Source organism: Salmo salar, chromosome ssa23, assembly GCF_905237065.1.
Source record: "Salmo salar chromosome ssa23, Ssal_v3.1, whole genome shotgun sequence".
NCBI classification, from domain to species: domain Eukaryota; kingdom Metazoa; phylum Chordata; class Actinopteri; order Salmoniformes; family Salmonidae; genus Salmo; species Salmo salar.
The window spans coordinates 20,977,721-21,003,457 of NC_059464.1; the positions used below are offsets into that span (position 1 = coordinate 20,977,721).

The following is a 25,737-nucleotide window of genomic DNA, read 5'->3' on the forward strand; positions in this document are numbered from 1 at the left end:
AGCATTGGATCAGCTCAGGCCTGTCTGCACTGCACAACAGTGGAGTCAATAGAGAGATATAGAGAGAGATATAGAGAGAGATATAGAGATAGAGAGGCTCACAGGGAGGACAGATCGCGAGGGAGTGAAGACTTCCAGTCAACTTCCTTCAAAGCACACGCAGAGACATAATGGTAATCCCAAATTCATCTGACTCTATGGAAGTAGATAAAAAGGGCCTCATTGCCAAAATACCGAAGTATCCCTTTAAGTGTTTACTAAGGAGAAAACAATATGAGACAGAGAACAAAAGAGTAAAGGATATCTAACTCTTTAACATACACTACATGACCAAAAGTATGTAGAAACCTGCTCAAACATCTCATTCCAAAATTATGGGAATTCATTTCCTGCTATAACAGCCTCCACTCTTCTGGGAAGCCTTTCCACTAGATGTTGGAACATTGCTGCGGGGACTTGCCTCCATTTAGACACAAGAGCTTTAGTGAGGTCAGGCACTGATGTTGGGCGATTAGGCCTGGATCACAGTCGGCGTTCCAATTCCTCCCAAAGTTGTTTGATGGAGTGGAGGTCAGGGCTCTGTGCAGGCCAGTCAAGTTCTTCCACACCAATCTCGACAAACCATTTCTGTAGGGACCTTGCGTTGTGCATAGGGGCATTGTAATGTTGAAACAGGAAAGGGCCCTCCCCAAACTGTTGCCACAAAGTTGGAAGCACAGAATCGTCTAGAATGTCATAGTATGCTGTAGCGTTAAGATTTCCCTTTACTGGAACTAAGGGGCCTAGCCCGAACCATGAAAAACAGCCCCAGACCATTATTCCTCCTCCACCAAACTTTACAGTTCACACTATGCATTCAGGCAGGTAGCCTTCTCCTGGCATCCGCCAAACCCAGATTCATCAATCGGACTGCCAGATGGTGAAGTGCGATACATCACTCCAGAGGACGCGTTTCCACTGCGGCGAGCTTTACACACCTCCAGCCGACGCTTCGCATTGCGATCTTAGGCTTGTGCGCGGCTGCTTTGCCACGGAAACCCATTTCATGAAGTTTCCTACGAACAGTTCTTGTGCTGACGTTGCTTCCAGAGGCCGTTTGGAACTCGGTAGTGAGTGTTGCAACCAAGGACAGACTTTTTTTTTTAATTTTTTTTTTACACACTACGCGCTTCAACACTCAGGGGTCCCGTTCTGTGAGCTTGTGTGGCCTACCATTTCGCGGCACAGCCGTTGTTGCCCCTAGATGTTTCCTCTTCACAACAACGGCACTTACAGTTGACCGGGGCAGCTATAGCAGGGCATAAATTTGATGAACTAACTTGTTGGAAAGGTGGCATCCTATGACAGTGCCACATTAAAAGTCACTGAGCTCTTCAGTAAGGACATTCTACTGCCAATGTTTGTCTATGGAGATTGCATGGCAGTGTGCTCGATTTTATACACCTGTCAGCAACGGGTGTGGCTGAAATAACCCAACCCACTAATTTGAAGGGGTGTCTACATACTTTTGAATATATAGTGTATTGTATAATAACAACAGTTCATGTTGCATTCTTATTATGTTTGGCCATACTAAGGTAAAACCTTCATCTACTGCTCAGGTTATCACCTGTTGACGACCTGGGAGGAAGTGTTGTGCTCTCTCTCCCTCTCTCTTTCTTTCTCGTGTCCGCGTTCTCTGGTTCTGTCTCTTTCCTTGTGGCGCTCTCGCTCGTTGTCCCGCTGCGCGTAGTACTCCCAGGCCTTGGCACTGTCGAATACCCCGGCCCAGGAGGCTGCTGCGCTACCCGGGGGAGGAGGAGGGTACACACCTGAGGGGAAAAAGCAGGTCAGTCATCTGATTGGAGGAGACACAATTAAAAATTTTTACACCTACGTGTTCAGCTTCCCCCCAAAAAACGGAAAAAAAATTACATACTGACTTATCTATGAAGATGGCTATTATGAACCATTGTATTCAACTTTCTGCAAAGAAAATTCTAAAATGACAGCTCAATAAATTAACAATGTAACTTCAGAGTGCAGTGCTTCATCAAAACAAATAATCTCTCAAACAGGATTTTTAGAAAGCCACAAACATGCTAATCTAACTCAAACAGCATATTTAGGACAGGTAGCTGAGGGGGGTAACGGAACAAACCAAAGTAATTGTTGAGACTTTTCTGAAGAAAAAAAATAAATACATGGCAAACTTTTTCAGAGCCCTTCTCTTACACCGTACACACAGCTCAAAATGTGTGAGGCTTTGATTAAAACACACCAGTTGAAGGGTCAATATTCTTCAGAAAGAAATATCCTAATTTTCCATGTTCCAATAATGTCAGCGGAAGCAGGAAATGGTGTGAATGACTGATTGTGGGCTATTCCACTGGAAGAACCAACTAATGTCCCATTATATCCCTAAGCTCCAGAGGCATCACTGGCATGCGTGTTGACCTTCACATCCCTTCCATTAGTGTCATTGAGGGTGTGAAAATGCTGTATTTCAAATAGGTATCTTTGTTTATGCCATTTTCTGCACAGTACTGTTGACTTTAAAGGTCAAGATAAAATTCCATAATTTGGTGTTTTGTTGATGGTGGTGGAAAACACTGTCTCAGGCAGTGCTCCAGAATCTCCCATAAGTGTTCAATTGGGTTGAGATCTGGTGACTGACCTGGCCATGGCAGTTGACTTACATCGTTTATCATCATCCTCCTATGTGGAATTAGCCATGTTAGCCAAAACAATGGCCAGCCCAGCATTTATTTACATGACCCTAAGCATGATGGGATGTTAATTGCTTAATCAACTCAGGGACCACACCTGTGTGGAAGCACCTGCTTTCAATATACGTTGCATCCCTCATTTAATCAAGTGTTTCCATCATTTCGGAAGTTACCTGTACAAACTGCAAGATGTGAATGTGACATCCTCTATAATTTCCACTCTGTATTCTAGGAGAGGCCTACCTGGAGGGAAGGGGGGGTACGGTGGAGCTGAGCGACCATCATAGCCTCCAGAGCGTCCACTGGTAGGGAGAACATAGAAAATGTCATGCGAGGTCACATCATCATTCACACACACAAAACAGAAGTGTCCAACACTCAGTCCACTCTTGGAGAAACACATGTGTACTCCTGTGCATCTGATTAGAGTTTTCATCCACATCTCCTGCTCATACAGCAGTGAATCTATTTTGAACCTGGATGGACATAACAGCAGAATAATTGCTACAGTATAGTGTTCCATGGAGACAGTAAGAACAGGACTGGGGCCCTTGATGGCTGGAGTTGTGTCCGGGGGTCTAGTAGTAGGCCACGTAGTCCTAATGTTCAGCTCAACCCTCTAACCTCTGGTTGACACCACATGTGGCCGAGTAGTGGCTCTCACATTCTACTACACACATGGAAAACTTCAGGCAAACACGCATCACAGATAAAATGAGAACAAATAACATCTAACAATTGGACTGAGAGCAGCCAGTCAGCCCGTGGCAGCCAGAACACTCAGCGCAGGAAGTCATTCATTTTAATGGCCGATAAAAGAAAGAAGGCAAATAAACGTATGGAGTTCAAAAAAGAAAACGATGAAAAAAGAAAGGAAGGTAAGGGAACGGGTCTGGTAACTTAACGATCAAAGAGCTCTTCCAAATTCAGAGCTCCATTTCCCGCCTGTTTGATGTGACTGGCTCGTTGTCAAGGCGCAGCACTCGCCCGCCAACCAGGGGGGAGGAAGAGGGAGGTGGGGGGGATGTATTACTGATATTGGCAGGATCCACTGCCCATCCGCACCGCCACAGCCTGGCGACACGCTCGCTTAGTTACAATTTAAAATTTCCACACGGGCCTGAAGGTGAAGAGGGTGAGGCCCGTCTAAGAGGACTGCTTCTCACCAGGTGTGTGTCCAAACATACTGATCTATAAATACTCCCACCTGCTCCCTCTTTTAGGCCTGGCAGGCTTCTCTCTGTGGAATGACTGGAAAATTAGGAACAGTGGTAGTAGGCGGATGGATGGGTCTATTTGTGAATGGATACATGCAGGATGACTTGGCTGTGGCCCTTACAGATGGGGATCATTACTCTTGGCAGTGTTTAATGGTTAATCAGTGTACAGGACTTCCCCACACCACTTTGCCTGTAATCACCATAAAAACGTTTTAAAATTAAACTCAATCTATGCAGGAAATGTAGTGCCTTTAGAGGCAGACTGTCATAGGGGAGTCAGTGCAGTACAGAAACAGAGTTGGGAGGCACATTCCTCCGTGGCTGATTGGTCAGGAGGAGGAGGAAATGGGTCAGAGGACCAATTGGGGTTCCATGGCAGTTGGCTTTCAGAGAAGTAGGGTGAGTATGTGGGATCAACATAGAGAGGAGTCTTATCTTCTCCCTGGGCTGGGCCTAAGGAGGCCCCTGGGCCTCAGTCACTGGCAGAAGAATCAGAGCTCAGGACCATGCCAGTACTACCTGCAGTTCCTAAAATCCCCCCAGGGAAAAATTCAACACAATATTCAAAGTCAGGAGTATGTGTGTGTGTGTGTGCGCGCATCAGTATGAGAGAGAGACGTTTGAAGGTAAAAGAGGACATTATTAATAAATGCGAGTGGAGATGGCTGGAAGAGTTCAGACAAACGGAAAGCATTGGAAAGATGTGAGGATTTGGCAGAGGACAGATGTGAGAGGAACCATCCTTTAAGTGAAAAAAACTCACCAGAAGCAGGCTGGCGGAGCAAGCAGAGCGAGTTGGGTGGAACAGACGAGACAGTCAGAGCAGTGACTGTATGCTAGCAGGATAGTCCATATCTCCAATCTTCTTTGCTGATAGTGATGTTGCCTTTCCATAAGTGGATGAATTGGTCTAATTTAGCATGTATGGTAGGCTTAACCTTTAGTTACCTCTTCCAATTCAAATGAGCTCAAAAAAAAGTGAATGACAAAATGTTTGTTTTGTGTGACTATAGCTCTAGCGATCAAAGGCAAAAAGAGACACTTTTTAATTGAGCGAGGCGTCAAAGCAGACAACCCACCCGCCCTGCTTCGATTGGGTTTTTATAATTCAAAATAATGCATTCTAAAATAAATCACATGCCTCGCACGCTCTGCTTTGGTGAGTTTAGACCATTAGACTGGAGACTGGTGATTCAATTCAGACAGACAGATAAAAGGAAATTAGGGGAACATTTTATTTAGAAGAAGAGAAAGTCAGAAAAACAGGCAGACAGGAAACAGGACAGACAGACAGAAAAGGGAGGCAAGAAGAAATTGAAATAACTAAATCCACGTGGGTAGATAAACAAAATAAATAAATAAACAGAATAAAAAGGCAACGATGCAATTAGGCCGTTCTGCTGCAGCCTGAGCCTGCAGCAGAACGTAGCCCTGTGGTGATCTTAGTGGTATAAATTCAAGCTGAGTTGTGGGAGTATGCAGAAAGGCTGTGACTTGAGGCTGTTTTGTTAAGGAGAGTGGGAGCAAGGGAATGAGGGAGGGAAGCATTGGGTAGTAACTGATAAACAGGAGACTCAAGTCACAAACAGGAGACTACTCTCCTGGTTTAACTGCCTTATTTGGCCACTCGTCCAACTACAAGGTCAGGGATGGAGCACAGTGAAGCAAATCCAAAAAAAGGGTCAAATACGTATTCAAATGTTCTCTACGTCTGTACAAGCAGAGGGATTTGATTTGACAAAAGCATGTAGCCCTTAAAAATTGTTTGTTCTCGTTTGCAACACTCACTACATCTTCCACTACCGAGATCCAGTGAAGGGAAATCTTAACGCTACAGTATACAATGACATTATAGACGATTCTGTGCTTCCAACTTTGTGGCAACAGTTTGGGGAAGGCCCAATCCTGTTTCAGCATGACAATGTCCGTGCACAAAGCAAGGTCCATACAGAAATGGTTTGTCGAGATCAGTGTGAAAGAACTTGACTGGCCTGCACAGAGCCCTGACCTCAACCCCATCGAACACCTTTGGGATGAATTGTAACGCTGACTGCGAGCCAGGCCTAATCACCCAACATCAGTGTCTGACCTCACTAAAGCGCTTTTGGCTGAATGGAAGCAAGTCCCCCCAGCAATGTACCAACATCTAGTGGAAAGCCCTCCCAGAAGAGTGGAGGCTGTTATAGCAGCAAAGTGAGGACCAACTCCATATTAATGCCCATGATTTGGAAAATCGACGAGCAGATGTTCACATAAAAGCTTACCTTGACTTGGAAGACTTCCAGTTTTGGATAGCCATAGGCAACATAGCATCCCTCTTTGTTTGAGCCAAGTGCTTGAGTAGGCTAAACTAGCTAGCTGCATTCACTAGCTAAGTAAGTGAAAAAAATATTAGGTTGGAGGACATCCTCCGGAAGTTGTCATAATTACTGTGTAAGTCTATGGAAGGGGGTGAGAACCACAAGCCTCCTAGGTTTTGTATTGAAGTCAATGTAACCAGAGGAGGACGGAAACTAGCTGTCCTCCGGCTACACCATGGTGCTACCCTACATAGTGCTGTTGAGGCAACTGTAGACCTTCTTTGCAAAACAGTTTGTTTAAATCAATTATTTGGTGACGTGAATATATTTTGTATAGTTTTATCTAAAAATAACTAATAAACAAAGCAAAAAAAAGAAAAACGTCCTCACTGTCAACTGCGTTTATTTTCAGCAAACTTTACATGTGTAAATATTTGTATGAACATAAGATTCAACAACAGATATTAACTGAACAATTCCACAGACATGTGACTAACAGAAATGGAATGTGTCCCTGAACAAAGGGGGGGGGGGGGGTAAAAGTAAAAGGCAGTATATGGTGTGGCCACCAGCTGCATTAAGTACTGCAGTGCATCTCCTCCTCATTGACTGCACCAAATTTGCCAGTTCTTGCTGTGAGATGTTACCCCCACTCTTCCACCAAGGCAACTGCAAGTTCCTGGACATTTCTGGGGGGGGGAATGGCCCTAGCCCTCACCCTCCGATCCAACAGGTCCCAGAAGTGCTCAACGGGATTGAGATCCGGGCTCTTCGCTGGCCATGGCAGAACACTGACATTCCTGTCTTGCAGGAAATCATGCACAGAATGAGCAGTATGGCTGGTGGCATTGTCATGCTGGAGGGTCATGTCAGGATGAGCCTGCAGGAAGGGTACCACATGAGGGAGGACGTCTTCCATGTAACGCACAGCGTTGAGATTGCCTGCAATGACAACAAGCTCAGTCCGATGATGCTGTGACACACCGCCCCAGACCATGATGGACCCTCCACCTCCAAATCGATCCCACTCCAGAGTACAGGCCTCGGTGTAACGCTTGTCCTTCGACGATAAACGCGAATCCTACCATCATCCCTGGTGAGACAAAACCGCGACTCGTCAGTGATGAGCACTTTTTGCCAGTCCTGTCTGGTCCAGCGACATTGGGTTTGTACCCATAGGTGATGTCTGGTGAGGACCTGCCTTACAACAGGCCTAGAAGCCCTCAGTCCAGCCTCTCTCAGCCTATTGTGGACAGTCTGAGCACAGATGGAGGGATTGTGCGTTCCTGGTGTAACTCGGGCAGTTGTTGCCATCCTGTACCTGTCCCGCATGTGTGATGTTCGGATGTACCGATCCTGTGCAGGTGTTACATGTGGTCTGCCACTGTGTGGACGATCAGCTGTCCGTCCTGTCTCCCTGTAGTGTGGTCTTGGACGTCTCACAGTACGGACATTGCAATTTATTGCCCTGGCCACATCTGCAGTCCTCATGCCTCCTTGCAGCATGCCTAAGGCATGTTCACGCAGATGAGCAGGAACCCTGGGCATCTTTCTTTTGGTGTTTTTCAGAGTCAGTAAAAAGGCCTCTTTCGTGTCCTAAGTTTTCATAACTGTGACCTTAATTGCCTACAGTCTGTAAGCTGTTAGTGTCTTAACTACCGTTCCACAGGTGCATGTTCATACCTTTTTTATGGATCACTGAACAAGCACGGGAAACAGTGTTTAAACCCTTTACAATGAAGATCTGTAAAGCCATTTGGATTGTTACCAATTATCTTTCAAAGACAGGTTCCTGAAAAAGGGCCGTTTCTTTTTTGCTGAGTTTATTTCACAATTTTTTATTAAACCTGCTAAGGAGCCTCCACTGCTCTAAATTCTTCATTTCAACTGAGCGTTTATCCCTGTCAGTCAAGCAATGGTAGCTGTCATCAATGTACCGTCAATACAGATCTACAATAATCTCTCTAAATACATTTATCTCCTTCCCTTGAAGGGATTACTGAGATTCTGGCATTTAAGCCTTTGTTCTAATCACCCAGAATCAGATAAACGCGTGGATACCATGAAATACATAAAAATGGTATCCACGTGTTTATCTGACCCTGGGTATTTAGAACATGCCAGAATCTAGCAGTATCCCTTTGACTTGTATATTTCTATCCTATCCTTTTCATTATCTCTTGCCTGTGTGTTCTCCTGGCTCCATTCTGTCTGGTTGGGCAGTAGCTGTGTTCTCGCTCGTCCCTGTTTATGTCATTGTCTCCACCCTTTCTCCTTCTGTCTCTCCTGATCCTACTCCCCCTGTAGTGCAGCCTGTACAAACAATCAGAGCGCTGTCATTCTGTAGACAGACAGACACACACAGGACAGAACAGACTCACCTGTCTAAGGTAGGAATCAGAGAAGGAGGTGGTGCGCCAGGAGGGTAGCCTGCAGGAGAGACGACAGCGTCTGTCAGTCATCAAGTCGTGATTACTGAGCATAAACAGATAGCAGAAAACGTTTCTTCCAGACCCCGGAAAGGCAATCGTTGCTCACCGCATTGGACCAGAATCATGACAGTATTGTTGAATATTGCATACATTTCTCATAGGCATTAAACATTTTCAAATTTCCCTCTTCTCACGATGCTAACTTAAAAGTACTATTGATAACCAGTTTTGTTTTCACCAAACATTCAGTCCGTGTGTTGGTTAAACCATCATTCAGCATCGACACTAGTCCTACAATCCACAACAACAACACCAACATCTGCCATGCACAACATCCAGTGTAGACCAGAGTCAACATCTGTGACACACAATATCCTGTTTCCATCACAGTAGAAATGCTTACCAGGTGGAGGAACATTGATGGGGATCCCTGGAAGGCACATCAACACGCACAGACACAGTTATAATAATATCAGGTAAAAACAATGTTAAATCGCTCCAATCTTCAACAGAACAGTCAGTCAGACACCATGGCAGCAGGTAGAGAGTAGGCCTAAACTCCTCCCACCTCAGAAAATGTAATATTTTATAAGATCCCACACAACACAGTAGTTAATGACCTCTGAGGTCATTGGACATACACTAAATATACAAAAGTATGTGGACACCTCTTCAAATTAGTAGATTTGGCTAATTCAGCCACACTTGTTGCTGACAGTTGTATAAAATTGAGCACACCGCCATGCAATCTCCATAGACAAACATTGGCAGTAGAATGGCCTTACTGAAGAGCGGTGACTTTCAGCGTGGCACTGTCATAGGATGCCACCTTTCCAACAAGTCAGTTTGTCAAATTTCTGACCTGCTAGAGCTGCCTCGGTCAACTGTAAGTGCTGTTACGGTGAAGTGGAAACATCTAGGAGAAACAACGGATCAGACGCAATGTGGCAGGCCACAAAAGCTCACAGAACGGGACCGCAGAGTGATGAAGCGGTAGCACTTAAATCATCTGTCCTCGGTTACAACACTCACTAACGAGTTCCAAACTGCCTCTGGAAGCAACGTCAGCACAAGAACGGTTCGTAGGAAGCTTCATGAAATGGGTTTCCATGGCTGAGCAGCCACACACAAGCCTAAGATCACCATGCGCAATGCCAAGCATCGGCTGGAGTGGCGTAAGGTTCGCCGCCATTGGAGCAGTGGAAACGCGTTCTCTGGAGTGATGAGTCACGCTTCACCATCTGGCAGTCAGACTGACGAATCTGGGTTTGGCAGATGCCAGGAGAACGCTACCTGCCCGAATTTATAGTGCCAACTGTAAAGTTCAGTGGAGGAGGGATAATGATCTGGGGCTGTTTGTCGGGCTAGGCCCCTTAGTTTCAGTGAAGGGAAATCTTAACGCTACAGCATATAATGACATTCTTCACAATTCTGTGCTTCCAACTTTGTGGCAACAGTTTGGGAAAGGCCCAATCCTGTTTCATCATGACAATGCTCCCGTGCACAAAGCGAGGTCGAGATCGGTGTGGAAGAACTTGACTGGCCTGCACAGAGCCCTGACCTCAACCCCATCAAACACCTTTGGGATGAATTGGAACGCCGACTGCGAGCCAGGCCTAAATCGCCCAACATCAGTGCCCGACCTCACTAATACTCGTGGCTGAATGAAAGCAAGTCCCCGCAGCAATGTTCCAAAGCCGTCCCAGAAGAGTGGAGGCAGTTATAGCAGCACGGGGGGGACCAACTCCATATTAATGCCCATGATTTTGGAATGAGATGTTCGTCGAGCAGGTGTCCACATACTTTTGGTCATGTAGTGTATCACTGCGAGGCCAACAACTGTACTATTCATCATGAGCCAATAATAGGCCTAATGATCTGTGTGCACACATGCATGCAAGCAGACAGTAAAATAAGCTGCCACAACCACATTATCTTTTATTAGGCTTTATCGTATTTAGGAGATTTCTGTTTGAGGCAGAGAAACTTGAAAACAGGCATATCATATATTGGGGAGGTGCCAGAATGTCAAAACAGAATCACACATCCCTCTAACATTCATAAAACCAGCCCCAGTCAAATGGTTGAGTGCACTTGTAAATGAACCCACTATTTTATGCTAGAAGCTTTCATGTCTGGGAGTAACACAAACTGCCCTTCAAAACACGCACACACACACACACACACGCCTTTGAAGAGGCTAAAACACTACACACACACACACACATCTGGGAACCATGCCTTTATGTTTTTTCAAAGACCCCTGATGTGAGTAAGTTTCAGAGAAGTTTTCATCAACAGAAAAAAAAAGCAGAAAGGGCTGAAACAAAAGAAAGAAAAGTAAGTTTGTGAAGTTTTAAAGAGCATGCAGTAGCTCCCCTGCGTTGAGAGTGAAATGTAGAAGTGTCTTCCTTCCCTCTCACTGTGGAAACAGGAGCTGAACTGCTCACTATGGAGAACCAAAGCCTTTAATACCTCAGACACCTGGTAACTAAAAGGGGAGCCACACAGCTAGTAAGATCGCAGATGAACATCCTCACAGAGAAAATAGTCCTTCCTTGATGCAGGAGCAGAGGACACTGAAAACATAAATCTCTGGACATGGTGCTGTCTGCCTCTCCTACTGCTGGTCTAGTTTCAGGCACTGCCTTTATTGACAGGACAACGCTGAAGGCACACTGATGGGTTTTACTAGGACCTGGCCTGGAGGAAACTCAACCACACAAAAACACTCACAAAAGAAACACTGCAACAAAGCACTCAACTAAAAGCTTCACATGCATACATCCAAAATACATAGAACATAACAAAATGCCCTAAAAACAAGTTGTTCAAATCTGTTTTCCAGTTGTATGCATATGCATCAGTAATGGGAGGATGGAGGATAAATGAAACACTATGTAAAACTGATTAAACAACTCTAGTCTGGCTCCTCTCCTCCGTCAATGGCATTGTGCTTTGCAAAATGAGCACTAGATTTGTACATTGGACTCCAAAATCACAGCCGTGTCTTGATTGTGCCTATTTTAGATTCCAAAAGCTGTTGCTCAATGTGATTGAGCATACAGTACGAGTCAAACGTTTGGACACCAACTCATTCAAGGGTTTTTCTTTATTTTTACTGTTTTCTACATTGTAGAATAATAGTGAAGACATCAAAACTATGAAATAACACATATGGAATAATGTAGTAATAAGCAACAAGTGATAAACAAAACTAAATATAATTTTATATTTGAGACTCTTCAAAGTAGCCACCCTTTGCCTTGACAGCTTTGCACACTCTTGGCATTCTCTCAACCAGCTTCATGAGGTAGTCACCTGGAATGCATTTCAATTAACAGGTGTGCCTTGTTAAAAGTTAATTTGTGGAATTTCTTTCCTTCTTAATGTGTTTGAGCCAATCAGTTGTGTTGTGACAAGGTAGGGGTGGTATACAGAAGATGGTCTTTGACCAAATAGGGCTAAATCTAAATTATGGCAAGAACAGCTGAAATAAGCAAAGAGGAATCAACAGTCCATCATTACTTTAAGACATGAAGGTCAGTCAATCTGGAAAATTTCAAGAACTTTCAAAGTTTCTTTAAGTGCAGTTGCAAAAACCATCAAGCGTTATGATGAAACTGGCTCGCATTAGGACCGCCACATGAAAGGAACACCCAGAGTTACCTCTGCTGCAGAAGATAAGTTAATTAGTTACCCGCCTCAGAAATTGCAGCCCAAATAAATGTTTCAGAGTTCAAGTAACAGACACATCAACTGTTCAGAGGAAACTGCGTGAAAGCAGGCCTTCTTGGTCAAATTGCTGCAAAGAAACCACTACTAAAGGACACCAATAATAAGAAGAGACTTGCTTGTGCCAAGAAACACAAACAATGGACATTAAACTGGTAGAAATCTGTCCTTTGGTCTGATGAGTCCAAATTTGATATTTTTGGTTCCAACTGCCGTGTCTTTGTGAGATGCAGAGTAGGTGAACGAATGATCTCCGTATCTGTGGTTCCAACCTTGACCACACCTCCTCCTCCATGCTTCGTGTGGGGGTGCTTTGATGGTCACTTAACCAGCATGGCTACCACAGCATTCTGCAGCGAGACGCCATCCCATCTGGTTTGCGCTTAGTGGGACTATCATTTGTTTTTCAACAGGACAATGACCCAACACACCTGCAGGCTGTGTAAAGGCTATTTGACCAAGAAGGAGCGTGATGGAGTGCTGCAGCAGATGACCTGGCCTCCACAATCACCTGACCTCAACCCAATTGAGATGGTTTGGGATGAGTTGGACCACAGAGTGAAGGAAAATCAGCCAGCAAGTGCTCAGCATATGTGGGAACCCCTTCAAGCTGGTTGAGAGAATGCCAAGAGTGTGCAAAGCTGTCATCAAGGCAAAGGATGGCTACTTTGAAGAATATAAAATAGATTGTGTTTAACACTTTTTTGGTTACTAAATGATTCCATATCCGTTATTTCAGAGTTTTGATGTCTTCACTACAATGTAGAAGAAAAAAAAATATATTATATATATATATTTTTTTTTTAAACAACCTTGAATTAGGTTTGTCCAAACTTGACTGGTACTGTATTTCAATAGACCAATGCATTGTGCTTGCTTGCACGCACACAGTAAAACACTCACACATGCCATATATGTTTGCGTGTGTAATTGTTCCTACCTGTCGTGATCTCAAAGCAAGAATTTGATCAGGGTTTTAGCTCTACGCTTGGCAGCGTATGAGAAAGATAATGGCTGAGGGCTAATTGCTGGTGATTGTGCTTGCGTGGCTCTCTCGCATGCTAACGTTTCAGTCATTATGCAGGAGGCTTTTAGATTGAACCGATATGCTCTACAGAACGCAGCCTACTGCTGCCCCACTCCATGGGCTGCCTGCATTCACAATGGTTAGCTAAATACACTACTTTGAACTGGCAGCACTCGCTTGTCAATGTTTCTTCCATTATTGATCTTACCCTAAGTGAGTCACATTGACCTCCGCCCTAGCAGAATTAGCCATTCACTGATCCAAAAACTATTATGTTCCAACTACTGCATCAGTGTAGATATAGGCTGATACCACCCCAGCTAGCAATTCTAGGAAAATAGAACGTTTTTGTAATGTTACCCATAATGGTCCCCTAATGTTTGAGGGTCCAGTTTTCCGTTAGTTACAGGAACATTCTATGTATGTTAGCAAAAATCTCCCGAGAACCTATTTAGCATGTTTCGGCGTTAGAGTTATTTCCTTAATCCCAAAGAGAATTTACCTAGAACGTGGTTACCATGTTCTCAGAATAAACAATATTCATGTTCTACACACGTTTAATGTGATGTTGCAAGAACATTCCTGTGTCCAGTTTTCTGAGGGTGAGGAGAATATTCTATCAACGTCACACCGAACATTTTATTTTTATTTAACTAGGCAAGTCAGTTAAGAACAAGTTCTTATTTTACAATGACGGTCTACAATACACAAAACATGGTTGCCAGGATATAATATATTACATGATCTCGACACGTTTCACGGGACATTGCAAGAATATTCCTGTGTCCAAGAACGTTTACAACATAGGACATTCTGTCATGGTCCCGTGTAGGTTATTGGATAATTCACTGCTTGTTCCCTAAAGATGTTTTTAGGACGTCGCCTGATGGTCCCAAAGAAACATCACCCCTTGTTACTCTTGCCAAGCAAATCAAGGCCCTGATCCATACAGAGCTTTGTCGGTTGGCAAGGTTAGGAACACACACTCACACACACACACACACACGCTTTCAATATACAACATTTTCAATGTACATATTTGACACACATGATCACATCGTGCACGGTCATTTATACAGTCATTACTATTCAACATGTCCTTACCTAGGACTTGAACACACATGCTCTTGGTTCACGGCATTCTGATCTTCCCGCTACGCCACGTCCGCTTGCTGTAAACTGTACAGCGTGATAGTAAACCCAATCAACGTGTACAAACGCTTTTGCTGTACACTGTACTGCATGATTGTACACATTTACTAACGCGTTAGTTAAAGTTTGTTGACTTTAACGTTATGATGACAAAGATGTAGGCTATAAATGTGAACTGTATGTGCGAGTGATTCTGTTGAAAAACGTTTCTTAAAGAGAAGGAAATGGAACGAAATGGGGAGGGAACTACATGATTTTGTCCAATAAAAAAAAGAAGAAAAAAAAAGATTGTTTGTCCAATAGAAACTGGTTGGACGAATGACTCCACCCTAGATCAGCTAGACGCAGGCAAGTGTGTGCAATGCTGTATTGAATGCGTTGCTGTCTGTCACCTTAATTACTCCAATATGTCTCTCGACCTGCACCTGAGTTATAAACTTTCATTTGTAGGCTAGGTTGCAGAAACCGCATTATGGTTATAGGGCAAATCAGAGTATCATGTAGTAGCCTAAACTTAGCAATGTTACATTGAACTGGGTAAATGGAATATGAATGACAGACATCCAATAAGCTGTAATAGAAACAAGGCCATGATCATATAAAAAAAAAAAATGTCCTCTCTAATCTCAATACGGCACTGACCGGCATGGATGTTGGTCACATGTTGTGTTTGTCCGTTATTCCAAAACACTGGACTACAAGTGTGAATCCTTAGCCCAGGGTTAACAAATGCTTGTGTAAACACAGGATCAAATTGTACCACAAGAACGAATCGTACTACACCGGCTCCAACACTCGGAGGTGGCAGGGCTTGCAAACTATTACAGACTACAAAAGGGAAGCACAGCCGAGAGCCTACCAGACGAACTAAATAACTTCTATGCTCGCTTCGAGGCAAGTAACACTGAAACACGCATGAGAGCATCAGCTGTTCCGGACGACTGTGTGATCACGCTCTCCGTAGCCGATGTGAGTAAGACCTTTAAAAAAGGTCAACATTCACAAGGCCAGACGGATTACCAAGACGTGTACACCGAGCATGCACAGACCAACTGGCAAGCATCTACAATCTCTCCCTGTCTGAGTCTGTAATACCAACATGTTCCAAGGAGACCACCATAGACCCTGTGCCCAAGAACACTAAGGTAACCTGCCTAAATGACTACCGACCGGTAGCACTCACGCCATGAAATGCATTGAAAGGCTGGTCATGGCTCACATCAACACCATTATCCCAGAAACCCTAGACCCACTCCAATTTGCATACGTCGCCAACAGATCCACAGATGATGCAATCTATATTGCACTCCACACTGCCCTTTCCCCCCTGGACAAAATGAACACATACAGTTGAAGTCGGAAGTTAACATACACTTAGGTTGGAGTCATTAAAACTTGTTTTTTTAACCACTTCACAAATTCTTGTTAAACAACTATAGTTTTGGCAACTCGGTTAGGACATCTACTTTGTGCATGACACAATACATTTTTCCAACAATTGTTTACAGGCAGATTATTTCACTCGATCACAATTCCAGTGGGTCAGAAGTTAACATACACTAAGTTGACTGTGCCTTTAAACAGCTTGTAAAATTCCAGAAAATGATGTCATGGCTTTAGAAGCTTCTGATAGGCTAATTGACATCATTTGAGTCAATTGGAGGTGTACCTGTGGATGTATTTCAAGGCCTACCTTCAAACTTAGTGCCTCTTTGCTTGACATCATGGGAAAATCAGAAAAATATTGTAGGCCTCCACAAGTCTGGTTCATCCTTGGGAGCAATTTCCAAACGCCTGAAGGTACCACGTTCATCTGGGAAAATCAGAAAACAATTGTAGGCCTCCACAAGTCTGGTTCATCCTTGGGAGCAATTTCCAAACGCCTGAAGGTACCACGTTCATCTGTACAAACAATAGTACACAAGTATAAACACTATGGGACCACGCAGCTGGCATACCGCTCAGGAAGGAGACACGTTCTGTCTCCTAGAGATAAACGTACTTTGGTGCAAAAAGTGCAAATCAATCCCAGAACAACAGCAAAGGACCTTGTGAAGATGCTGGAGGAAACGGTACAAAAGTATCTATATCCACAGTAAAACGAGTCCTATATCGACATAACCTGAAAGGCTACTCAGCAAGGAAGAAGCCACTGCTCCAAAACCGCCATAAAAAAAGCAACTGCACATGGGACAAAGATCGGATTTTTGGAGAAATGTCCTCTGGTCAGATGAAACAAAAATAGAACTGTTTGCCCATAATGAACATTGTTATGTTTGGAGGAAAAAGGGGGAGGCTTGCAAGTTGAAGAACATCATCCCAACCGTGAAGCACAGGGGTGGCAGCATCATGATGTGGGGGTGCTTTGCTGAAGGAGGGACTGGTGCACTTCACAAAATAGATGGCATCATGAGGAAAGGAAAATTATGTGGATATATTGAAGCAACAGCTCAAGACATCAGTCAAGAAAATTAAAGCTTGGTCACAAATGGGTCTTCCAAATGGACAATGACCCCAAGCATACTTCCAAAGTTGTGGCAAAATGGCTTAAGGACAACAAAGTCAAGGTATTAGAGTGGCCATCACTAAGCCCTGACCTCAATCCTATAGAAGATTTGTGGGCAGAACAGAAAAAGTGTGCGAGCAAGGAGGCCTACAAACCTGACTCAGTTACACCAGCTCTGCCAGGAGGAATGGGCCAAAATTCACCCAACTTATTGTAGGAAGCTTGTGGAAGGCTACCGGAAATGTTTGACCCAAGTTAAACTATTTAAAGGAAATGCTACCAAATAGTAATTGAGTGCATGTAAACTTCTGACCCACAGGGATTGTGATGAAAGAAATAAAAGCTGAAATAAATCACTCTATTATTCTGACATTTCACATTCTTGAAATAAAGTGTTGATCCTAACTGACCTAAGACAGGGAATTTTTACTAGGATTAAATGTCAGGAATTGTGAAAAACTGGGTTTAAATATATTTGGCTAAGGTGTATGTAAACTGTATGTGAGAATGCTATTCAATGACTACAGCTCAGCATTCAAAACCATAGTGCCCTCAAAGCGCATCACTAAGCTAAGGACCCTGGGACTAAACACCTCCCTCTGCAACTGGATCCTGGACTTCCTGACGGGCCGCCCCCAGGTGGTAAGGGTAGGTAACACATCCGTCACGCTGATCCTCAACACTGGGCCCCCTCAGGGGTGCGTGCTCAGTCCCCTCCTGTACTCCCTGTTCACTCATGACTGCACGACTCCAACACCATCATTAAGTTTGCTGATGACACAGCAGTGTTAGGCCTGATCACCGACAATGATGAGACAGCCTACAGGGATGAGGTCAGAGACCTGACCGTGTGGTGCAAGAACAACAACAACCTCTCCCTCAACGTGATCAAGACAAATGAGAGGATTGTGGACTACAGGAAAAGAGCATTCTCATCGACGGGGCTGTAGCGGAGCAGGTTGAGAGCTTCAAGTTCCTTGGCGTCCACAACACCAACAAACTGTCATCCCCCTCAGGAGACTGAAAAGATTTGTCATGGGTCCTCAGATCCTCAAAAGGTTTTACAGCTGCACCATCGAGAGCATCCTGACAGGTTGCATTACTGCCTGTTATGGCAACTGCTCGGCCTCCGACCGCAAGGCACTACAGAGGGTAGTGTGTACAGCCCAGTACATCACTGGGGCCAAGCTTCCTGCCATCCAGAACCTCTATACCAGGCGGTGTCAGAGGAAGGCCCTAAAATTGTCAACGACTCCAGCCACCCTAGTCATAGACCATTCTCTCTGCTACCACACGGCAAGCGGTACCGGAGCGCCAAGTCTAGGTCCAAGAGGCTTCCAAAAAGCTTCTACCCCCAAGCCATAAGACTCCTGAACAGTTAATGAAATGGCTACTCAGACTATTTGCATTGCCCCCCACCCACCCTCTTCTATGCTGCTGCTACTCTTATTATCTATGCATAGTCACTTTAATAACTCTACCTACATGTACATATCACCTCAATTACCTCGACACCGGTACCCCTGTATATAGCCCCGCTATTGTTATTTTACTGCTGCTCTTTAATTATGTTACTTTTATCTCATACTTTTTTTTTTGGGGGGGGGGGTTCCTTAAAACTGCATTGTCGAACAAGGGCTTGTAAGTAAGCATTTCACTGTAAGGTCTACACCTGTTGTATTCGGCGCATGTGACAAATACAATTTGATGATAAGTTAACCCAAGGCCAGTGTAGACCGGGGCTAAGAACAATGCATTGTGAAAAGGCCCATTTTATGTTAAAAACACTGTTTGGTTGTGTGTGGATATCCATTACCTTGCCAACAGACAAAGAGACGCAAACAGATCCAATCAGAGCCTTGATGGGCTCGGCAACAGTGGTTAGAACGTTTTCTTTGAAACCATCAGGCGACCTCCTTCAGGAACGTCCTCGGAACTAGACAAAAACCACCAGGGGACCATGACAGAACATCCTGTTTTAAACGTCATTGGACACAGGAATGTTTTTGCAACATTCCCATGAAAAGTGTCTAGAACATTAATATCTTATATTCTGAAAACATGTTCTGTGTGTGTTTGGTGTGACGTTGATGAAATATTGTCCTAACCCTAAAAAAAACTGGACACATTAATGTTCTTGCAACATCCCATGAAATGTGTCTAGAACATTAATATTCTGAGAACATGGTAACCACGTTCTGGGTAAATTCAGTTTAACATTAAAGGGAACGGTTTCTTGGAAACAGTCCTTGCACATCACCGGAACATTCCTATGAAAACGTTAGGTAATGACGTATGGAACGATCTCTAAAGTTGTGGGAACGTGTGTTGTTTGCTGAGACTAACAGACCCAGAAACCTGGTCTACAGACACTGATAACGTTGCTTTTACAGGGATAGTGTCAGTACAGGTGTCAAACTACCCACACGGTATCTGCCAAACTACACTGATCAGTACAAGAAGTGCTACACTAGAGCTCCAGACAACATCCCTTAGTGCTTCACTACACAAACTGGCCTGCAATGACAACACAACCCTGCACTAAAACGTGTCCCCATCATGCAATAATACTAGACCGCTAATGTGACCCTACTGCACCAAGAGTAACAAAGCCCCCTCTCTCTCCCTCTTTCCATGGTTGGTCTGTTCAGCACATTTCTTGTGCCACAATCTGCTGGCTCTGCACTTTTTCTTTTTTCCAGGAGCTATTTTTATCACGTTGGACATTTGCATCACAAAAGAAGGCAGGGCCTGTAACTTAAAGGAGGAGGAGTGGCACAGATAATAAAAAAACACTTCAAAGCCAGGGTCACCGGGATGTTTGATATTTTCGTTATATTAGGAGTTTTGGCACGCATTGAACAACAGGCGGTATGGAGCTCAATGAACTTAGGAGGTGCTGGGGGTGCGTGAGGGGTGAGTAGGGGGCCTGCTATTTTGGAATCTTTGAAGATGAAGCGGTAGCAGCCTGCGATCAGCTGTGAGCTCAGGCCAGAGGGTCCTTCCTGCCTTCTGCCTCATATTCATCAGGAGATGAGGAGGAAGTCAGGCAAACTGACAGACACACACCTGGACAGAATTACACACACCTGGGGGGAAGACACTCACCCAGAGAGGGCAGACACATGCGCACACAAACACACACATTTATGTTATGTTAACCCACCTCCAACTCTCAACCCTGTCCTTCAACATGCAGTGTTATTTATTATCACTTATGGTGCAGCTTCAAACAATTCCTCCAGGATTGGCATGGTGAACGTATCAGTCACTTATACAGCTGGATGCTCCATGACGCATGGCGGGTTAAAAAAGCCTGTCCTTCAAGGGTTCTCAGCATGGGATTTCCACCTGCAACTCTGGGTTATACTGTAATCTGTTCCCGCAAACCCCTCAGCTGTACTAATGATGCATCAACACATACACAGACAGAGCGAGAGCGAGTGAGAAAAATAGAGAGAGAAATTGTGGCCACTCACACTAATTAATCACAGTGGGACGAGAGAGAAAGATAGAATGAGAAAGCGAGAATGAGAAAGCCAGAGGGAGAAAGAGAGCGAGTGAGAGAAAGAGAAAAAAAGAGCCAGAGAGAGAGAAAGATAGAGCGAGTGAATGAGAGAGAGAAAAACAGATTGAAAAAGAGAGAAATTGTGGCCACTAACACTAATTAATCACAGTGGGAAATGTCATAGTTCAACGTCATCTTCCCATGACCCCAGGGAGCCAACACGCCGTGGCGTCAAGAGAGTGACCCTCACCAGTCTGTCTGACCTCCAAGCAGTGTCTTTATGCAATCCTTAACCTTATCCTCTACATTCCATAACTGTGCTGCTGATCAGAGGACACCCAGACATGGAGCAGTGTTTGTGCGCTAGTGTGCGTTTGTGGGGCTGAGGTCACTTACTTGGTGGAGGAATGAGTGGAGGGGCGGAGCTGACATTGTGGGGTGGAGGCGGGAAAGGAGGCGGGGGGATGTTGGGAGGAAAAAAGGGGGGCATCTTAGTGGGAGTAGGCTCAGCATCAGAGGGGGGCTCAGAAAGCACCTGCAATGCACACACCCACACACAAAAACAAAGCTCAGACTAGGTAGGTACATTTACTAGCTTAATGCAAGGAGGAAAGATAGTGTTTTTTTTTTCACTATGCATACTACCGTGAACATGCAAAGTGCAGTACAGGAGGGTCGGAGCATGACTCTGAATCAAAGTATGTGAAACGGAGCACGGGGGGGGGGACTTCTCGGATGAGTATTCTGTTAGTACGTACACTACATGATCAAGAGTATGTGGACAACTGATTGTCGAATATCTCATTACAACAAAATCTTGGGCATTAATATAGAGTTGGTCCTCCCCTGTGCTGTTATAACAGCCTCCACTCTTTCGACTAGATGTTGAAACATTGCCCTGAGGACTTGCTTCCATTCAGCCACAGGAGCATTAGTGAGGTCGGGCACTGATGTTGGGTGATTAGGCCTGGCTCGCAGTCGGCGTTCCAATTCATCTCAAAGATGTTCGATGGGATTGAGGTCAGGGTTCTGTGCAGATCAGTCAAGTTCTTCCACACCGATCTCGACAAACCCTTTCTGTATGGACCTCGCTTTGTGCACAGGGGCATTGTCTTGCTGAAACAAGAAAAAGGGCCTTCCCCAAACTGTTGCCACAAAGTTGGAAGCACAGAATTGTCTAGAATGTCATTGTATGCTGTAGTGTTAAGATTTCCCTTCACTGGAACTCGGTAGTGAGTGTTGCAACCGAGGACAGACGTATTTTTACACTTAAGCACTCGGCAGTCCCGTTCTGTGAGCTTGTGTGGCCTACCACTTCGTGGCTGAGCCGTTGATGCTCCTAGACGTTTCCACTTCACAATAACAGCACTTACTTTTTGACCTGGGCAGCTCTAACAGTGCAGAAATTTGACAAACTGAGTTGTTGGAAAGGTGGCTTCCTATGACGGTGCCACATTGAAAGTCACTGAGCTCGTCAGTAAGGCCATTCTACTGTTGGATATTGCATGGCTGTGTGCTCGATTTTATACACCTGTCAGCAATGGGTGTGGCTGAAATAGCCGAATCCACTAATTTGAAGGGGTGTCCACATACTTTTGGTGATGTGGTGTATTTTGAAGCATGCATCGACGCAAGCGTCCGAGAGTATGCACAGAAATATGACGCAACCGTGCAAAAAAACAACGCAATATTTCTTGAAAACAATGCCGGCCATTATTTGATCTGACGCGAGAGATGTTGCCCATTCAGCTAATATGTTGCCTGACTACAATATTTTATCTTGGTACGTTAATAAATACATACCGTGTCCATTTTTGGCACATTTACCTGCCTACAATACTCAGTCAAAGCACATAGAAATGTAATATGGCTAACAACTTAGAATTAGTAGCCATTTACCCACAAAGAATAGGACAGCTAGCCATATACCTTGCATAACACTTGTTTTACGTCGTTTTTACCTGTTAAACTAGCTGGCTAGCTAGATTATTACGATTCCCATACAGCTAGCTCAGAAGTATGACGTAAAACATTTGCTTAGTGTATAAACTTGTTTGGTCTCTATTGCCGTTGTCCTGGCTGGAAGGTTCAATGAATGGGGAGGTGCAGGGTGAGGTAATACAGTAGGGGGAAGTGAGAGTGCTTCTCAAATCAATATTTTATGTGTTATCCACACTTGTCCTCACAAGAACGTACTCAAGAGAACGCCCTCGTAGAATGGACTTGAGCATGAGAGTGCAGCGCACAGTAGTATGTATACTGAGAAACACCCAGGGTGTATTTTAGAATATCACATTAAAACAGACACACATTACCTGGATGTTATTTCCTTCTATATTGTGACGTCGTCGTCCCTCTACCCTGCTGATGGTAGCAGTTTGTCCCCCAATAACGTCAATGGTGCCGCATGGCTTTCTACTGACCAGCACAGAACACAGAGTAAACATACAGAACACAACTGGTATATCTGCATGGAACATGTATAACAAGTATGCATATTTAGGTATATCTCTTGTTTTTCTCAAGTTATAAAATGCAGATACATTTCAGGATGTGACCTGGGTATGGCCTTTTGCCTTCAAATCCCATAAACTACAGATGTAGAAGACTTATATAATGCCTGTGACCCCATCAGCATCCTCCAGGTCCATTAAATCATGACCTTCCTTATCTGGGTCATCCTCTCACTGCACTCTGCTAACAACACTTCCCCAAAACAACCCCCCTGTCCCCAAACACAGATGGGACACTAACCCCTTTCTGTCACTAGGACTTAATCTAAAGTAAACATTACAAGAGGAAAGCATAAAAACTGCATCATGCAGCAGCCCGATGTGATGCTATGAGCTACAGGCTCACTAATGCCCCCTCTCTCTATCCCTCTCTCTGTCCCTCTCTCTGGCCTCTAAAAACACCAGAATATCAGATAAATAGAAAACAAAGCAGCTTAGCCCCGGAAGCTGACACACACGTCGCAACTTAAAATGACAGTTTTATGTAACAAGAAAGGTCTACGATAAACCCATTCCACCAACAGCCTCCCTTAGGCTGGACACAGTCATCTAGAGAATGTGGAAAGAATCAAATATCTGCTCCTTCAACCAAGCATCAAGTTTCCACTTTCACCCTTCTGGAGCTGCCAGCGTTCTCACAGCTCAATAGAGTGAGAGAGATGGTCTGTAGTGTAGTGTGGGACCTCGTTTAACACTTTATCCTTTGCACAATGCTGTGTGTATTTGTCATGCTCTGACTTCCTGCTTTCCCCCTGGCTGAATAATGCTCAGAATCATATGACCTCCACTGGGGGAACCTTGCTGAGGGAGCGAGGAGGAGGAGGGGGCATATTATAGAGACAGACCTTTAATTAAGTGGCCCGTCTTAGTCACCCTTGTCCCCTGTCTGTAGTCTGGACCAACCTGACATGAGCCATGCTAAAACTCACAACAGACAAGATTGGAGGGAGCAAGTGAGCGAGAGGGTAGCTGAGGGGAGAGGGAAAGAGAGACAGCTAGAGTGAGAGAGAGTGTGTGTGAAAGAGAGACAGCTAGAGTGAGAGAGAGTGTGTGTGAAAGAGAGACAGCTAGAGTGAGAGAGCGTGTGTGTGAAAGAGAGACAGCTAGAGTGAGAGAGCGTGTGTGTGAAAGAGAGACAGCTAGAGTGAGAGAGCGTGTGTGTGAAAGAGAGACAGCTAGAGTGAGAGAGCGCGTGAAAGAGAGAGAGACAGCTAGAGTGAGAGAGGGCGAGAGAGAGGAGGGGTGGGTGTGTGCGTTTGTAATAGTCCATCACTCCTCCTTGACGTGTAGAGCACTTGGTCCCTGAGTGGAACCAGAATGAGGCCATGGGGCTGAGAGGAGAGGAGGAGTATTTACTAACACAGTCTGCTAATGCCTGCTACTACGGGCCCAAGCCCGTAAATGATTGGCCGCTGTAATTGAGCAGTCAAATTCCATGGCCTCCGTCTTCACACAGTAAAAGCAGCCCCACCCCCCCGCAGGGTTCAGCCTGCCCCAACGCTAAACAACGCTTCACAGGTGGCCGTTAACAGGAACGTGACGGGAGGTGGTGCACATGAGGACTTCATTAGAGAGGGAACAGAGCACTTTAACTAAGCAACGCTCGCAGAACCTCTACCTTTATTTCAAACCACTTAATAGTTAAGTGACTTAGCATACCTTCCATGACTTGTAACATTTCAGGATGTAACGTTGTGTTTGGTAAGAACATTACCTCAGACACAGGTACCACTGACCAATACAAACTTGACCCATTGACTGTCAGGTCGCAGTTGTAAATGAGAACTTGTTCTCAACTGGCCTACCTGGTTAAATAAAGGTGAAATAAATAAAAAAAATCGAAATAAATTGACCACCTTGATGGGGTCCAGGTGACACTGACCAGTGAAGTGTGGCAGTGATGACAGGCTAGGCTGGTAGTGGTTACCATAGACATGCGTAGTCTGGTCCTTCATGCCACAGCTGCTGTGATACATACACAGTGGTAGAAAGGGGAGAGGGTGGGGGCAGGGTACCTACCTGGAGGAGCCTGAATTGTAGTGGTTGCTGGGGGAGGAGTAGTCAGACCTAAAGCAGGAAAGGGCCCCATCCCTATCGCCATGGGCTGAACGTCCCTGGTGGACCTAAGAGGAAGGGCAACTCACTCACACAGCCTCAACAATGTCAAAGCCTGAGAATGTTTCTTACAAAAATGGGAACAATTCTTGCACTTATACTGTGATAATCTATAATATTATATCTATAATGCCTTCAGAAAGTGTACACACCCCTTGTCTTTTTCCACATTTTGCTGTGTTACAAAGTGGGATTAAATGGATTGAATTGTGTAATTGATTTTATTAATAGAAAATAAAACACTAATATATCTTGATTAGATAAGTATTCAACCCCCTGAGTCAATACATGTTAAAATCACCTATGTCAGCAATTACAGCTGTGAGTCTTTCTGGGTAAGTCTAAGAACATAGCACACCTCAATTTTAGAATATTTGCGCATTATAAAAAAAAAATATTCAAACTATGTCAAGTTGGTTGTTGATCATTGCTAGACAGCCATTTCCAAGTCTTGCCATAGATATTCAAGCCAATTTAAGTCAAAACTGTAACTAGGCCAATTCGGAACATTCAATGTCATC

The 25,737-nt window shown here is 44.5% G+C and overlaps 1 protein-coding gene across 5 annotated transcripts in view; it reads right to left on the reverse strand.

Moving 5' to 3' along the window:
• The window catches only part of LOC106584116 (pre-mRNA 3'-end-processing factor FIP1), a 49,332-nt gene that overhangs the window by 16,350 nt on the left and 7,245 nt on the right, over positions 1-25,737 (reverse strand). Inside the window, exons 8-15 of one of the 5 annotated variants that reach the window (XM_014168986.2) lie at positions 25,121-25,224; positions 22,904-23,006; positions 20,985-21,123; positions 9,064-9,090; positions 8,610-8,658; positions 8,413-8,541; positions 2,952-3,010; positions 1,610-1,811 (exon numbers count right to left, since the gene is read on the reverse strand). In XM_014168986.2, the coding sequence (XP_014024461.1) occupies positions 1,610-1,811; positions 2,952-3,010; positions 8,413-8,541; positions 8,610-8,658; positions 9,064-9,090; positions 20,985-21,123; positions 22,904-23,006; positions 25,121-25,224 (812 nt within the window). The remainder of the gene's footprint in view (positions 1-1,609; positions 1,812-2,951; positions 3,011-8,412; positions 8,542-8,609; positions 8,659-9,063; positions 9,091-20,984; positions 21,124-22,903; positions 23,007-25,120; positions 25,225-25,737) is intronic. The other 4 variants (XM_014168988.2, XM_014168989.2, XM_014168990.2 and 1 more) reach the window with 4 other exon arrangements.